Raw genomic sequence first — 16,354 nt, 5'->3', positions numbered from 1 at the left:
AGGGATTCAACTCAGCCATCATTCAGCCAAATGACTTGAAATTTGGCATGGAGGTAGAGTGGGCCAATACCCCCCAGGCCTTTTTTTCATTTTTTTGTATACATGCCTTTGAAAAATTTTTATGAAGGTTTTTTGGGGCATTTTTCGACAAAAAATGGATTTTTGGATCCTGAGCCCCGGTTTTACAACCAAATGCTCTGAAATTCGGTATAAGGGTACCTTGAACATGTGTCTACAGAATAGCAGTCACATATTTGGCATACACCACTTCCAAATGACTCATTTGGGGGACTTTAATGGCTATTTCAGGCCAAAAAAGGGCCAACAGTGCTATACCCGTTCCATGTTCTATCTAAAGAATGGCCTGTTCCATCTGCCACTGGCCATGGAACACGTGTTCCATTGGGGGTTACCTGGGGTCACATTGCACGTAAGTCGTGCGTAATGACCCACACATTCAATTCTATGTGGCTAAGACCTTCAAAATGTATCAAATCTCATCATTGTTAGTATTTGCATACCTGTAATAAGATTAGTAAAGCATTCGAGATCCAAAGTGCTTGTTGTAGCATCTTTGTTATCAATTACATAGCTACTATTTAATTCATTTATTTGAGAACCTTTGCCAGTTGTGCACTGGGGTTGAAGTTTGGAATAGTCCACTTTTGCATGGGAGGGAGATGGACTGAAATATGCTGTATTTGCTCCCAAGCAAATGTCGGCCTTTCCTGATTAAGTTTTACATCCCCTTGTTTTACATTTTGATGTGACAAAAATGCTTACTATCTGTTGCAACGGAAATATGGGAATGATGACTACAATAATGCTAGCTCTTTGTACTATTTATCTTTTACTTACCACCAGACAGACAAGTATGACAACACATTGAATATGACAGAGATCGTTTATTCTACTCCACACGTGTACACAACCTAGCCTCCTCCACTCACTTTCTAGCGGCCAGCGTTTGTTTGTTAGGGTTAGGGTTACGGTTAGGGTCAGGGATTAGGGTTGGGGTTAGGGTTAGGATCAGGGTTAGGGTTTAGGGTTTATGGTTAGGGTTAGGATCAGCGTTATGGTAGGGTTTAGGTTTGGGGTTAACGTTAGGGTTAGTGGTTAACTCAAGTAACTGCTTCACTCTAGCCGCGATCGCAGAAACAAACGCTGGCTGCTAGAAAGTCTGCACTGTCTAAGTCTATGCTGAAGTTGTCAGGATGGTGACGTTGTCATGGTTATGGAGACATCCCCGTGGCCTGTTTTACCGTGTCACCGTCTTCTTTCAAGAATCTGCAAAACAAAAGTGCAAGATGTAGATCGCCATATTTTCCTAAGTAACGTTGAATTTCTATTTCGTTCATTCATTACATCACATGCTAGCCAAAACTACAATGATCTTTTGTAGCCACATTTAGACCTTGTATTCCGGGGTCGCCCAGGCTGGCACAATTGATGTTGTAACGACAGCTGTATGTGGCGTAACGACAAGGGAAAATGCAGTTCAGTTTAGCTGACGTACCCGACAGAAACGCTCCTCTTCTGCTTCTTAATCTTCAAAATGAGGGCCACGGCCAACACGAGAACGACTGTACCAACAACAGTACCGGCCACGATACCCACGATGTGCTTGGGCTGCTGTTCCCCTGTAGCTGTGAACGGTTTAGCAAATGAGTTAGAATCATAAATGCTTGGTAAGAACAAAATTTACACATCCATTTCTGAAACTCTCAGACATGTCAAGGTAACACAAGCACCCCCAAGCATTTCCGACGTGTATAAGCTTTGGTCCATACTGAGTTGTAAAGCGCGTACGTAAGTAAGGGCTTAAAACATAGGGTTTGAGCGAAAATACAACGTGCACGCAATGTACAACAATATCTCTGCACATCAGAAGTGCTTGGGATTGTCACCATACAGATACAGGCCCAAGCAGCATTTGCTTTTTTTCGTTAATCTCTGCACTCACCGGGCCTGAACGTCCATCCGCTACGGTTGACAGACGGGTTGCAGTACCGAGCGCTGTCCGCAGGGTGGCTCCCATTGGCAGGGTAGCAGAATCCTTTGATCTCGCAAGCGTTTTCCTGTCAATATCAATTTAGATATAGAGTAGGAAATATTGGATGTTAGGATTTTCCTTTACACAGCCAGTGCTTCTCTCACTTTGCTTGATTACGTTTTGATGTCTATCAGACACCTTCCCCAGAGCTTCTGACTGGAGTTCTAGCCGCTTCTCGTCGCTATATGTAGCCAATGTAGGTGGCGCTTTTGAGGCGAGAACGCAATCCCAAACGTGGCTAAGCTTTTACCCCCCGCCCCCTCGTCCCGGTTAATCACTGAGGTTGACTTTTTCATCCAGTCAGCTTTCTTGTTTTACCAACCTGATGAAACAAATTATCGGCATTTTTGGAAGTAGGAATATTGTTAGCGATAGCAGAGACAACTTGGGTTGGACAAACAGGACATACCTTAGCCCGACAGACACCTGTCCCGTCACACTCCTGACAGTGGGAGTCGTAGATGGTCACCTGAAGCACGTCACTGACACTGTTCAGACGACCGTCGTTGCTAACGGCAACGGTGACGTTACTGACGGGGGTGCCCGTGTTCTCATCCGGGTTGCCGTCGATGGTCAGGACGCTCCCGCGGACTGTACACTCCACCTCACGGAAACTCAGGAAGTCAGCTGTGGCGGGGAGCGCTGAGGGCTGGCGGCCCCTCGCTTTGTCCTGTAAATAAAGGACGATAACTGACACGCACAACTCTAGATTTCTATCTGCAGCTTTTTACTGCATGTGAAACAAAGGTTTCAACTGAGCGTCATTCGCATCCGAAGCACAGATACGATATCAAGTGGCACTACGCACAATACCAGTGCCCTCTCCCCTTACATAATGGTACGGCCGAACAGAAGTGATTATAGATTTTATTCACAACTTGTCAAATCATTATTGACCCCTTCTTACGACGTCATAACCTACATAAAATGGCGACATCTGATTGGTCGACGTCTTCTGGCTATATGATAAGACTCACCGAAGTTCTCTCCACGTGCATGACGTGGCACTGGAGTGACCGCGAGTCGAGGAACCCGTCTCCGACGACGCCGATGACGTCACAGTCTTCAGACCTGACGTCACACGTGCGTCCGTACCTGACGACAACCAGAGCGGGAGGTGTCGTCATGTCCACCGAACAGTCGGAGGAACCATAGCCTTGGGAGGGACAAGATATCAGAGATTTTAAACTTCCAGGAAGCAGATTGCGTTACATCAAAAGATGCCTACTCATACGATTGTATGGCGAACTTTTACAGCATAGTTTTTATGTTTCATACATTCTTGGCGACCACATATTTGAATGCAGGACCTACCAAGTGAAACCCTGTCTCTGCCCACTAACTTCGGAACCCAAACATACAAACCTAGCATGAATTAGCGCCACTCATAACAATATTTCCGTCCCAGACGAAACCAACTTACAAGGTCTGTAGAAACGGAAGTGCAGTACTGTGATCACCACCTTTAGATCTTAATTAAGTAATGCTTGACGTACAGTTCAAGAGCCTGCGGATCCCTGGTTCTTAAGTTCCTTTCTCACCTGGATCGCAGTAGCAGGTCGCGTTGATACACTCTCCCCTGAGACTGCACCTGCCCGGGCACAGAGAGGAGCCCACGAAGGCCGGGGGGAGGGCCGTGCTGTTCTCGTCCTTCTGGTCGTACAGCGTCACGTTCTTCAGCGCTTCCTCCCGACACAGCTCCTCCATTAGCATGGCGGCTTGTTGCAGAAACACCAGGTTGTCCGTCACCTGTAGGAAAGACAACGACGCAATGTAAGGTTACGTTACCGCATACCATTTTCGTAACTTGTCATGTGGTACTAACGTTAACAGATATATTTCATCAACCGTAAAGCTATTGGAACGCACTAGGGTTACATTATGTAGCAAGTGGCAGGGCAGAGTTGGGGGCTGGTCATGGTCTAGGTCTAGCTGTACTAGGAAAATTTTAAAAACAGTGTTGATCCAACCATAGCCAATTTATTAACCACGACCAGCAGATCTCACCTTGATGTCCTCAACACAATCCTCCACTCCTGAGAACACGTCCGCGTCAGACAGCACTGCTGCGCATGCGGCGAAGGCGGGAGACGTCATGGCGGCTTCCTTGCACATGGCCGTGGCGTTGTCGTGCGTTATTCCGGAGGGAGTGGGCCACGTAGCGGTGACAGCCACAGGGGCAGCTGGTATAGACCTGTCCGCGACTTGTGTAGATCGGAGGTCCCTGGACCTGATGATAGACAGGTGGTATCTCCTATTTTTTACAGTTCCCAAAGTCATGCCACAAGGTTTAAGGACGTACCCTTTAGACTTAAAGTAAAAAGTATCTCTATATTTATCACACACTCCGTACACACACACACACACACACAATCACACGCACACAATCACACTTGCATGCACACAAACACACACACACACACACACACACACACACACACACACCTCTGCATTTTTGAAGGGATCTCAAGAAGCTACATTGCAGACATGCAGCATTTTATTGCAGAGGATGCATTGACCAGGTACCTGCGAGCGTGGTCTTCCGAATCCCCTGCATTCACAACTTACCTCCGGCCTCTCCTCTGCACCAGCGTGTTTGTGATGTCGATGTCGAAGTCGTTGGGAAAAGTCGGGATCGTGTCGGGATCTCCGCATTGCGGGCCGCTGGCGGTGCATGCGCAGAGCACAGAACCATCGTACCGACTGGCGGGCTGTCCCGGTGTGTCCGCTGGGTCCGGCAGGCGGTCAAACAGGCTCTGTCCGGCTGGGATCCTGGGCAAGGGGGAGTCATAAAATAGCCTTTTGTTTTATGTTTAAACCACTCCGTACACCAGCCGTAACCACCAGAGATAAAGTACGATCTTAACGTACTTTTTGTCGTACGTCAAAGCAGGCCGATTTACACACATGACAAATTCGACATACGCAGTTTCGTGCGCTCGCGTACCTATAGCTACGCAGCTTTTTGTACAGTCGACATCACGATTTTGCCGGGTCTTTAGTACATCAAGGAAATAACTTATATATTAGCAGCTAAAAACCTGTCTTTACCCTTACATGTCAGAGCCAAAACAAGTTCAACATTTCTATTTCATCTTGGTCACAAAAAGATTCGTTGATTCATCAATATTCACATACATAGATAGTAGTTCAAGTTTGATATTTTCGCTCCCTATTAACCAAACCTGAACAGTCCTACGACTATACCAGAATGAAAATCTCTGCCACATAGGGCACATTTGTAAGCTGACTTAGGTCTGTTGCTGAGTTTTTTCTCCCGATCCGCTTCATGACATCATTACAGACTAAACCAAAAAGACATAATAACCACCTCCAGGACCAACTGAAGTCATTGGAATTAGACGAGACGGCTCCGTCCCGTGTGTTGTAGTCGTTGGTCCAGTCGTGGTCGAACGTGCCGAACAGGCCTTCCGTAGCGCCGAAGTCATCACTGGGCACCTTCACGTGCAGGTTCATTCCCCAGTACTCTACATCCGTCCGCACTTCTGCGCCGGAGGGAAGGGAAACCTGCGGGACCAAGAAACAACATGTTCTTGGCATTTACTAAAATGTTTAGATGGAGGCTTGTTGTGTCCAGAACCGTGCTTCACCCAAAACCATGCTCAGGCACGGTTCGCTGAATGTCCACGCGTATCCAGAACCGTGCCTGGGGCAAAATCTACGTTCTCAGATACGCTATCTAGAACTGTACCAAATAGTAACGGTTCTGGATACACAACAAGACTTCGCTCAAAGATGCCTTTGTTGGCTATTGGCTAAACAGGCAAGTCACCCGCTTACGACTTGTTCATACACACACAAGGTTCTGTCTTACAGGGCCCATTGAAAGCCAGACTATCCCTTTGGTTGTTTGATTGTGCCAATTAATTCACATAAACTACTCTAAATACTCTCCACTTTCTCGTTGATTGTTGATCTTACGTACCTTGAAACTCCTGCCACTCTGGCTGCGGGTGACTCTGGTCCCCCTGGCGGGCTCCTGCGGACTCCTCAGCCGGACGGTCGGGGCCGTGTGGCCGAACGGACCGTCGCACATGTCTATCGTGATGACGTCGTCTCCCTCCCTCACAGCCACGCCACAGTTACAGGACACGGCCCAGCACCGCCAGACCCGGGAATGGACCTGAGGGACACGTCCATAAAGGTTAGACATCCAGGTAATGAGATACACAAAAGCACTCAAGCCGACTGGATAGATTTGAATCAGTTGCTTGAGTAACAGTTTTCTTCAACTGTGTACCTTATGGATAGTGGAGACATATACGTCAATATTACTCACATTAACAGAGGCTATACCTACAGGAAACCGGACAAGACAGTATACCCAAACACAATTGGCATAGCCTGGGTCTTCTTAGTAAGTTCTGGGTACCTGCATAATGATATTTAAATTCAGGAAAGACCACCGATGAGCCTGGAAGGCCGGACTAGATCGTTATCCTTAGTGATGATAGCTTATAATATTACCTCAAATGGGCGGCCTTTACTTCTGTGAAGAACGAAGTCTCCAACACCATACCAGTCGTACCTTCTGCAATATAATCACAAAAGTGAACATGTTATTGCTAAGACTTCACTATACCCATGAACGTCTCCGCCAAGTGACACCATACTCTGAAAGAACATCTATTTGGGGAACTGCGAGGTATCTTTGTTTTCATAATTAAGCTACCGGTATATCAGATAGGAGACCTAGTTGCAAGATATAACCCTCAGCATTCCGGTAAAATTATGACTCACCCTCCCCCAACCTAATCGTTTGTAGGAAACATATTGTTACCCCATACACTGGTACCATTGGGGATCACGGTACCTTCGATCAAACGTGGTGTAGTGCGGGTCGCCCGAGGCGTGAGCTGTGCTGGAATCATGGTCGATGGTTGTGACCTGACATGTAGAAGAACAAATGTAACAAAATTATTATCTACAAAAAAGTCTCCCAAAGGCTATACATACAAAGGGTAGCCTGGGTACCATCCTGGTTATTTGGTGTCTGCTCGGATAGTCGCTATCACCAGTTGATGCCAGGGTAGCGACTATCAGACATAAACTAACCAGAATGTAAAAGGATATCAGATGAGCAAGAAGTCTACCAGAACATCCTGAGTGTTCCCACTCGGTGGGACGTCACAGTCTGCGGTCGGGATGACGTCTATCTGCACGTGCTGGTCCCCGTCGCTCTGGAAGTCCCGGATGGCCCAGACCGTGACCGTCTGCGGGTTGTCCACACCCCAGCTCCCCGTGTCGAACGACAGGGTACACTGGTCCAACAGTACGTCAGGCCGGCCTAGGTAGCCTGTAAGGTACAGCAAGTAATCTGGTTTTTGGTATTTGATCAGGTTCCAGTGCGGAATCAACACAAACACTCAAACCCTCCGAAAACAATACTTCCAGGACGGCCCATGTGTCATGTAGGATACAGTCAACAAGCTGGTCTCTGACATTCGCTCACAAGCCTTACAAGACTTATGGGACTGTTTTCGGTATCACGGTCACGAGATAATGTCCAATTGAATTATACAATGGATTACTACTCATACGATTGTATGATGTAGCTTAATGCTTGCTCCCATAACATAACAAGTCAAATTTCCGACATACTCATAGATCGAGTTCATCACTCCAGGGAAACCTGATCTCAAATGACACCAGGTTCCAATGCGGAATCGACACAAACACACAAATCCGCAATTAAATCGACCAAAAACAACACTTCCGTACAGGAAGTAGTGAAGCTTTTTGACATGGTGGAGATTGACTGTGTCCCTTTGATTACGTTGGACAGAAATTTATAACTGTCAAATTTGGTGAGCATGCTTCCATAATTATACAGCGTCCTTTCGTTTAACGTTCGCTAGCTGTCCTTTATTCGACAAAAAGATAATCATATACACAGTCTGCTTTAAGGTTGCGTATTCAGTGCCTAGATGTGAAGACCTACCGTCGTTGTTGACGATCATGACGTCACAGTTCAGGGCGATGGTTGAGTGGACTGTGAAGTTGGCCGGTCCGCCGTTCTCGTGTACGGTCAGGTTCTGTGGTCCAACCTTAGAGATGGACACCATAAAAGAGCAATCGTAACAATACCCTCGATAACGACCTATCGGCTTTGATAATTGTGCCTTCTCATACACGATCATATCACTCAAGAGGCGGCTGATCGTGAAAAGCGTAGACAAACTGTACTCCTCTAGCGGACCAACTCCCCTTGCAGGTTCTGTTCATTTGGCCAGCTTCTAGTCTTTCCAGTGGCATCTGAAGCAGTAAGTTTTAGTTTAAGTGCAGTTCCACACATACTGGTGGTAATAGAGACTAGTGGCTGTTTCCCGTACTCTCCAAGCAGAGGTTTGGGTTTTGGGGGTATTTTAGCGTGTTTTTAGGCTTTTTTCATCGGGGTTTCTCTTTTGCACTGAATTTTTTTTCCCACAAAAAATTCAGTGCAAAAGAGAAACCCCGATAAAAAAAGTCCAAAAACACGCCAAAAATGACCCCAAACCCAAACCTATGCTTGGAGAGTATGTTTCCCGAAGGATATAAAATGACTCACCACGATGCCAGCGTAGTACGGGTCACTTTTGTCCGGCACGGTGGTGGCGTTCGAACCGTCGAAGTGACCATGGACCTGACAGCTTACCTGCAGATTATGGAAATACAGACGTGGTTTTTCTCTGATTAGATTGTTTTTGCTTCATAAAATGGCACAAGCAACCGAGGAAAAACATGTGCATAATCACAACTAAAGACTATCTAACTGTATGACCTGCAAGCTATATCTACCTATATTTACCCTTGATTCAGCAAGATAACTCTGGAGCTATGGATGGATTGTAATGAATCTTCGTATTAATTTGGTTGGTGGTTAGATCTTCCTGAGACCTGAAAATGATTTTGGCCCACCTGGCGGCTTGTTCTCATATCAAACGTTATTGGGGGCAGTTGTGCTCTGATTACCTTCGCCAAGAAGGTTATGTTTTCAGGGGCGTTCGTGTATGTGTGTGTGTGTGTGTGTGTAAACACTATAACTTGAGAAGGCCTTGATGGATTGTCTTGATACTTGGTAGGTGGGTAGGTCTTGATGAGACCTCAAAATGATTAGATTTTGGGCCCCCTGGCGGCTTGTCATGGTACTGCAGCAGAACTTCCGGTTTTGATATCTCATGATCCAGACATGCTAGGGTGACGAAAGTTGGATGGTAGATAGCTCTTGTGCTGGGGATAAAGTGACATGAGTTTGAGCCCCCTAGTTGCTTGCTCTAGAACTGCAGGGGGGTTTAATGGACAAATGTTTAAAGGCGGATAACTCAAGAACCGATTGATGGATCATCGTGATTTTTGGTATGTAGGTAGCTTGAGTGATGCTTGACATAATGATGTTACAATTATGCAAATATGGATGTAATTTGCATAATTAATCAGGAAATTCTATTTATCAGCTGCATTCCATAATAGGAAGTTCAAGCTTGTGACATATGTTATTAAGAATGAGAGAAACACAGGCAGATATCGATTATGCAAATGAAGACTTAATTTGCATAATTAATGAGAAAATATTATAATTGCATAGTGGTAACTGCCTGGAATTTTATACTTGGGGTGTTTGAAAGTTAAGTTAAGGTGAACATAATTAAACATAACTTATTCAAATAAGGACCTCATTTGCATAATTTATGAGAAAGTGTCATCATGGCATTCTTTGTTAAGATAAGACTGTCTTTTAGTGGAGAATATGATCAACAGATATAATTCATGCAATTGAGGATCCTATTTGCATAATTAGGGGGATTAATATATAATTTCTTAATCATAAAAGCTAACATCATTTGGCGAAGGTATGAGATCGTGGAACTCTAGTTGGCTATGTATATACATCTGTCAGGTGTGTTGTATCGTTTATATCGTTTCTAAAGCCTAGCTGATAGACACCTCGGTGTTGAGCAGAATGGCGTTCTGGTCCAGGTAGGCTGTCTGCACCCATCCCGGCAGCTCCTCCGTCAGGATGACGGTGTCGTCCAGGAACCACTCCACCACCCACGTGACGTTGGGCCAGGTCGGGCCGTCAAAGTCGCACAGGAAGTACGACTCGGTCTGGCTGGCGTGGTAGTCCAGCGTGGGCGCGCCGCGGAGCTTCGGGATCATGTCTGCGGGAGGGAGGGGTGTCATCAGCAAACCCTACGGTGGCAAGGTAGTATCCATTGACAATGGCGTGACTTCGACGGTCAATGGTCACAGCTCTGGCCAATGGATACTGCCTTGCCACCCTAGTATCTGCTTGGAGATTTGTGTAATCAGGCCGTTTCCTATTCCTGTGATTTAGCTAATGATTCATTTTGGCGTCTTTGTAAAGCTTTGTTGGGAAAACATATTTCAGGCAGAACTTTGTTCTTATTATAGTTGTTGATCAAGGCCCCCAGCTTTACGTAACGTTATACGCTGAGTAGCACATTCGATGGTTGTGTCTTTGGTTGCCAAGAAGGGACGTAATTCTTTACTGCACGTAACCGAAAACAACTATTGCAAAATATTTCTACTCCGATACACGATAGAGCTCATGATACATTACAATTGTACTGGAGTCTTTATCTTTATCTGTCGTTTCTACTAGTATTCAATGATGTACCTTAAAATTATTGTCTCCTCCATGAAAGAGGATGGTAGGTTGTTGTGTGCAGGATATAATAAAAACGCTAGGAATGACAGCACAATCACGCCCATACAGCAATCTCCAAGCAGATCTTTCGGTGGCTGCAAAGACAGTATGAAATTGGCCAAGCAGTATCCATGTGCCAGACAGTTACCATTGGCTACCGATTTGTCTGGCACCAACTCTCTGGCACATGGATACAGCCTGGCCAATTTGATTCTGTCTTTGCAGTCACCGAAAGATCTGCTTGGAGATTACCATAGACGCCTGACCCGTTGTTGGCCGGTGTACAAAATTGTGACCTTGGTCTAAGCATAAAAGCCAGAAACAAGTTAAACCTGTTTTACAAATGAGGTCGCAAACTATCGGTCATCTGAGTCAAACAGCTACATGTGTATCCATGGTACGTGTGAAGGGCTGACAAGTCGGTGTGTAAACTTGTCCGCAGTTTCCCCTCACACTCAAAGAGGGTGTTTGTGTTTTTCTAGTGTTATTCTCTAGAAGGACTCGTGGTTTGTTTGCGCCAGGCAAAGCTGTGACACGCACTCCACGCTCTGCCTGTAGTTGGATCCACACGTGCCCCACTTTTCACCGTTTAACGGTTAGCCTTTGTTTTGCAGGATGTTTGGTCTGTATGCGCTTCTGTAGCCTCTGGGATGTGGACGTGATTAGTGGCAGTTGACACCAGTATTTTGTAAAGGCATCTCCAAATACAAATGTTGTACATGGATTACGAGGCATTAGCTCCGTAATCCTACTTTTCATGACATTCAACTACCATAAACTCTTAACTAAATGATGCCGTGTCAGCAACATAACTACAGAACTTTTGTCGAATGCACAAAGTACGGCTGGTACAATTTATTCATACGTGCGCTTGTGTTTTAGGTAGAATACCTGTGCTCCACAGAAAACTTCGTATGTGTACAATTGGAAATCTAAGAGATCATTCGTGGAGAAGAAAGTATGTCACAATCAGCACACCTACAGTATCAGATGATTGACTACATCAAACAGAACTCTCGTCTGTTTAAGATGATATGTCAGCACTTAAAAGTGAATAACATGCCTGTGCAGCCTGGGGAGAAGCCGCCGTTCGGTGACCCCTGACCCTCCGGACACGGCACACGATCACCTGATGGGAATGAAACGGGTCGTCATGTCAATAATCATCCTCCTGTCACAACCACAGGATTTACGACTTTATAACGACATGAAATAGCCTGGCACTGTACAGCTTACCAGGCTGAAAAGGAATTCGTCAGTTGCGACGTGATTGTGTATAAAGTTACATGACCTACAGAACGACTTTGTTCTTGTTTTACGTGACCTACCACACGGCCTTGGGACCCAGTGACAGTGTGCATAAACCTACGTCGCTACTAACAGTCACGGGAAGCAATTACTGGATGGTAGACAACTTAATCGTTTATTTCGTTCGTTTGACACCTGTAAGACTCAATGCTAAACTGTATGCACATTGCACATTACAATGCATACTAGTAGTAGTACATTGCAATGCATCTGTTTGTACATTCACTATCTAGTTCTATGCATGCCTAAATGGGCTAGGGCTAGGGCTAGGATCTAGGCACGGTTGTGGATAGTCTCCGCGTATCCAAGGACAGAACATAGATTTGCCCCAGGCACGGTTCTGGATACGCGTGGACTATCCAGAACCGTACGTGAGCATGGTTCTGGTTAAAGCGCGGTTCTGGATACAACCGACCCTACCTGCACAGTAGGCACTGGGGTTTAAGGCGAACTGCAGGGGTGAGAGCTTGTACACCAGGAAATCACCGCAGTTTTTCACTTTCAAGCTGACAATGTTATCACAGCAGCCTGCAGAGGACAAGTAACAAGCACGCTTTACATACGCAGACATCTGTCGTACCTTCTTATTGTTGCGTGTGCAAGGTGTGCCTTCAAAGGTTTAAAAGACATTGCGTGCAATTATCAAACGCTATGGTTGCGGTCGCCTGACGTCGACAGCCTGAGACTTGTACTGGGCAGGTCTTATACCTGTGGGTATTTTGTGATTAAGTTACTAACTTATGATTAAAACCAATATCAATCAAACTTATCATGCCAAATTTAAGAATACATGTAGTCGACATACATGCATTTGAACACCATAATCAGTCCTCTAACATAAGATATGAAGCTCTGTGTACAGTATACCTCCGTCGTTTATACACCCCGAGACTGTCTGGGTCTGGTTGACCGCCGGTACGGTCCCGTCCATCCACACAGGAGACCTGGTACCACAGGACTCCAGAGGCACACAGGAGGTGGGCATCTCTCCCCCTGCCGGGCTCACGAAGCGGTACCAGCCCTCGGCGAGCACATAACGGTCGTCGTGAAGCTCGCTGTCCGGGAGGCCGATCGTGCGGTGCCCGGTGCTCCGCCAAATGTCGTCGATGGAGTCGTGTTCGTTCTGCTCGCACGGGTCTTCCGTGTGGGGAGAGGGAGAGCATTATTCCAGGGAGGTTACGATTAATCTATATGGTTACTTACAATCGTGTTATGTGCTCCTCAGCGTCTGTATTCGTCTTTTATCTTAACCTTGTGATCTTGACAAGCTTGACAAGACCGTATCATATCAAGTCGTTATCCTTATTTTCTACTTTACTCACCTCTACGCGTATCTTTACTTTACGCTTATCCTGATGTATCCTATGTGTTTTAAAAGCGATGGGATTACAATGGAAGACTCAGTGGAATAAATTACGTTCTAGTGTTCTATATGTTCTATTGTTTTTTTGTGTTCTATGATTCTTTATATATTCTAGAATTCTTTATGTTCTATGATTCTTTTTGTTCTAGGATTCGTTATGTTCTAGGATTCGTTAAGTTCTAGGATTCTTAATGTTCTAGGATTCTTAATGTTCTAGGATTCTTTATATTCTAGGATTCTTAATGTTCTAGGATTCTTTATGTTCTAGGATTCTTTATGTTCTAGGATTCTTTATGTTCTGGGATTCTTTATATTCTAGGATTCTTTATGTTCTAGGATTCTTTATGTTCTAGGATTCTTTATGTTCTAGGATTCTGTACTATCCTGTCCTAAATGTCATGCACATGCTACATCTTAGACATCTTTATTTGATCTTTTACCATAGCCCATGCTAGACACTGTAAAGCGTATGGACTCTTACCTTCGCCCTGGCACTCATACCTCACTTCTAGGTATTTTACTATATGCATGCAAGGGTCGCCAAAAGTGGTGTCAGCCGAGAGCACGTAGCATTGCTGCTTGCCTTGGCACATGGCCTGCACAATTGCTAAGCTGCAAAAAAAGCACAGCACACTCTAGAACACTGTTGACAGTGATAAAGCGCGTGGAGTCTTACCTTCGCCCTGGCACTCATAATTCACTTCTAGGTATTTCATGACAGAGTTACAAGGGCTGCCATTAAAAATGGCGTCCGCCGCAGGCACGAAACATTGCTGCTTGCCTTGGCACATGCTCCGGACAATTGCTAAGCTGCAAGAAGAATTTAAGACACTACGCAAATTGGTACTTGCGACATTTTACATCAATCAATGTAACTAAACATCAAATAATATGACAAAGGAAAGTGATTGCGCACTTAAGTTGTAGAGGGTGATAAATTCAATACAATGATGAAGACTACATTGAAGAGCAATAACACAGGTGACGTTGAATAGATTGATGTAATGGGTACTAGTAATACAAACAGGATCAAACCTGATCTCCAATCGAAAACAAAAATAGGACACTGATAATAAAAGACAATAAAAACATGATTAAAAGCAAATGAAAGGTCGGCGATTAGGACTTTAGAAGTAGAGATTTCAGAACGTTTGAAAGATGGAGAGGGCTAGGATTTTTGTCCTTGAAGAGAATTTACGGCGCGGTCATATTCGTTGTAAGTCATCGTACGTTTTTGATGTTGTAGAATTTGGAAGCAGGCTGTGACAGAACCAACCAACTAGGATTTCCCCCGTGACAAGACATCTGAATGTTGCACGGCACAATCACGACTGTCCCTAGAATACCCCCAGTTTTGCAAACGTACGACAATCGTGCGACGTCTGTGACCGAGCCCTCACCTGTCTGGCGCCCGGCAGCCGCCAGCCGGCATGGGGGAGCCGCAGAACTTCGTCCCGAGGTGTCCGTAGTTGGCGAAGCTGATGTCTAACGTCTCCCCAGGCGGACAGCTCAGGTGGAGAATGGTGTGCTGACAGGCCTGCTTAGTCAGGACCGTCCTGCCTGCGTGTTTGACCGGGAAAGATACCGGCGATTTTACCCAAGGACGCAGAGATTGCTAGTCCTGGTGCCTTCCGATTTGCTACGAGCTCCTTACACTCTTTGATCGAAAGAAAAACTCAGGTTCAGCCAGCGAGCTCGAGCCCGTATCAAATCGAATGGCACCATGCCAGGGCTAAAATATTGCGACATGGAAGCCAATGTAGACACACACAAAAAATCTAAATTTCTTTCAACGTACTAGTAATCCTTATCAAACCTTCGGACTGCTTCTTCGAACGGATAGCAACAGAAATATTTATTACATGTCTGTGTATCTATCAAACGTAGGTAGGCCAACTCATTAGCAACTTGACTGTCAACAAGTAGTCTTTCCTTCTATAAAAAAGCAAATTTTACATTGAAGATACAGAAAAAGCCATATCTTCTTAAGTATGGGGTAAATTACCGATTTATTGTGTAACCGATCTTTTATGCAGTATTGTAAAATCGTCAATGCGATTTATTACAACTCACCAACCCCCGAGGGTCCCCCAAGGACAGACGTGATGACTGCTAATAGAACAGTTAACTTCACGACAGCTTGTCCAGAAGACATGGTGTCAGGTGTGAGGCGTCTGAGGACAGGTCCTCCCAGAGTCCGGTCACAGGTCGGACTGGGACACGCGTAAAGGGAAACCTGCTATTTAAAGCTGCATTTTGGCGCCAAAATTTGAAATTTCAAAAGTCGGTGTGAACTCGATATGCCGCCATGACGTCATTGCAATATTGTCATGATATCAGCTTGCATACTGTATTGCGTCTTTCCACAAAAAAAAAACTCACGGTGCATCTTTTAATAATTATTGTGTACAAACCGGAGTAGAATGCAATGCAGGTTACAAAGCTCTGATAGATAACTGTGTTCTCATTTCTGTCAGTGGATGACTGGATGCAGTTCTTTGTATACACACAAGGAGTCGCAATGCCCGTAACCTCATTTACTTCGGTTACAATGGATCTTTTGTTGTACAAGGTGACTTGCTGATGATTTATTTCACTTTTCTACTCTTTCTCTTTAGTCAACGTCTGGAGCGATGTTTCTAGTCCTTTTCGCATGTCTGGTTCATGTCTTTATCCAACATATTCTGGTATTTTGTGATGGTGTCACAAAATAAATGTCCCTTGTGCGGACTACAGTATTGTATTCCCAAACATTAAATGTTAGAAACGTGAGCTCGTAGCACAAATCATCTATGTTAAAAAGTGGAAGTAAATGCTGATTCAAAGCATTTCAAATGTTGGCACCAAGGTGTTATCCCTTGGGCTTCTGCGAAAATGTCCGCGGCGCAGTCTAAAGAGTTCCCAGAAAGACAGGAAGGCCCACATAAACGCAGTGTTGTTCCCTTCCCACAATCATGTACAG

At 45.2% G+C, this 16,354-nt stretch overlaps 1 protein-coding gene across 1 annotated transcript; it reads right to left on the bottom strand.

Annotated features, from left to right (window-relative positions):
* Positions 1-836: 836 nt before the first annotated feature.
* On the bottom strand, positions 837-14,183 carry LOC109467789 (von Willebrand factor D and EGF domain-containing protein-like). The gene is made up of 17 exons (XM_019765839.1): positions 14,069-14,183; positions 12,897-13,166; positions 12,450-12,557; positions 9,998-10,212; positions 8,622-8,708; positions 8,016-8,121; positions 7,168-7,370; positions 6,000-6,197; positions 5,385-5,581; positions 4,622-4,825; positions 4,061-4,283; positions 3,595-3,802; positions 3,031-3,209; positions 2,463-2,723; positions 1,964-2,078; positions 1,517-1,646; positions 837-1,287 (listed from the first exon to the last, which is right to left on the bottom strand). The coding sequence occupies exons 1-17, from the start codon at positions 14,181-14,183 to the stop codon at positions 1,233-1,235; spliced, it is 2,874 nt and encodes a 957-aa protein (XP_019621398.1). The 3' UTR covers positions 837-1,232.
* Between the last annotated feature and the right edge of the window lie 2,171 nt (positions 14,184-16,354).

Source organism: Branchiostoma belcheri, unplaced genomic scaffold, assembly GCF_001625305.1.
Source record: "Branchiostoma belcheri isolate BF01 breed outbred unplaced genomic scaffold, Haploidv18h27 scaffold19, whole genome shotgun sequence".
NCBI lineage: Eukaryota > Metazoa > Chordata > Leptocardii > Amphioxiformes > Branchiostomatidae > Branchiostoma > Branchiostoma belcheri.
This window is presented reverse-complemented; position numbering and strand designations above follow the sequence as displayed.

Coding starts and splice junctions, on each gene's coding strand:
- LOC109467789 (XM_019765839.1), bottom strand. CDS start 14,183: ATGTGCCAAGGCAAGCAGCAATGTTTCGTGCCTGCGGCGGACGCCATT. Junction 12,558..12,896: donor GGGGTGTATAAACGACGGAG/GTATACTGTACA, acceptor TGTCCTCTGCAG/GCTGCTGTGATAACATTGTC. Junction 5,582..5,999: donor AGAGTGGCAGGAGTTTCAAG/GTACGTAAGATC, acceptor TTGGTCCCGCAG/GTTTCCCTTCCCTCCGGCGC.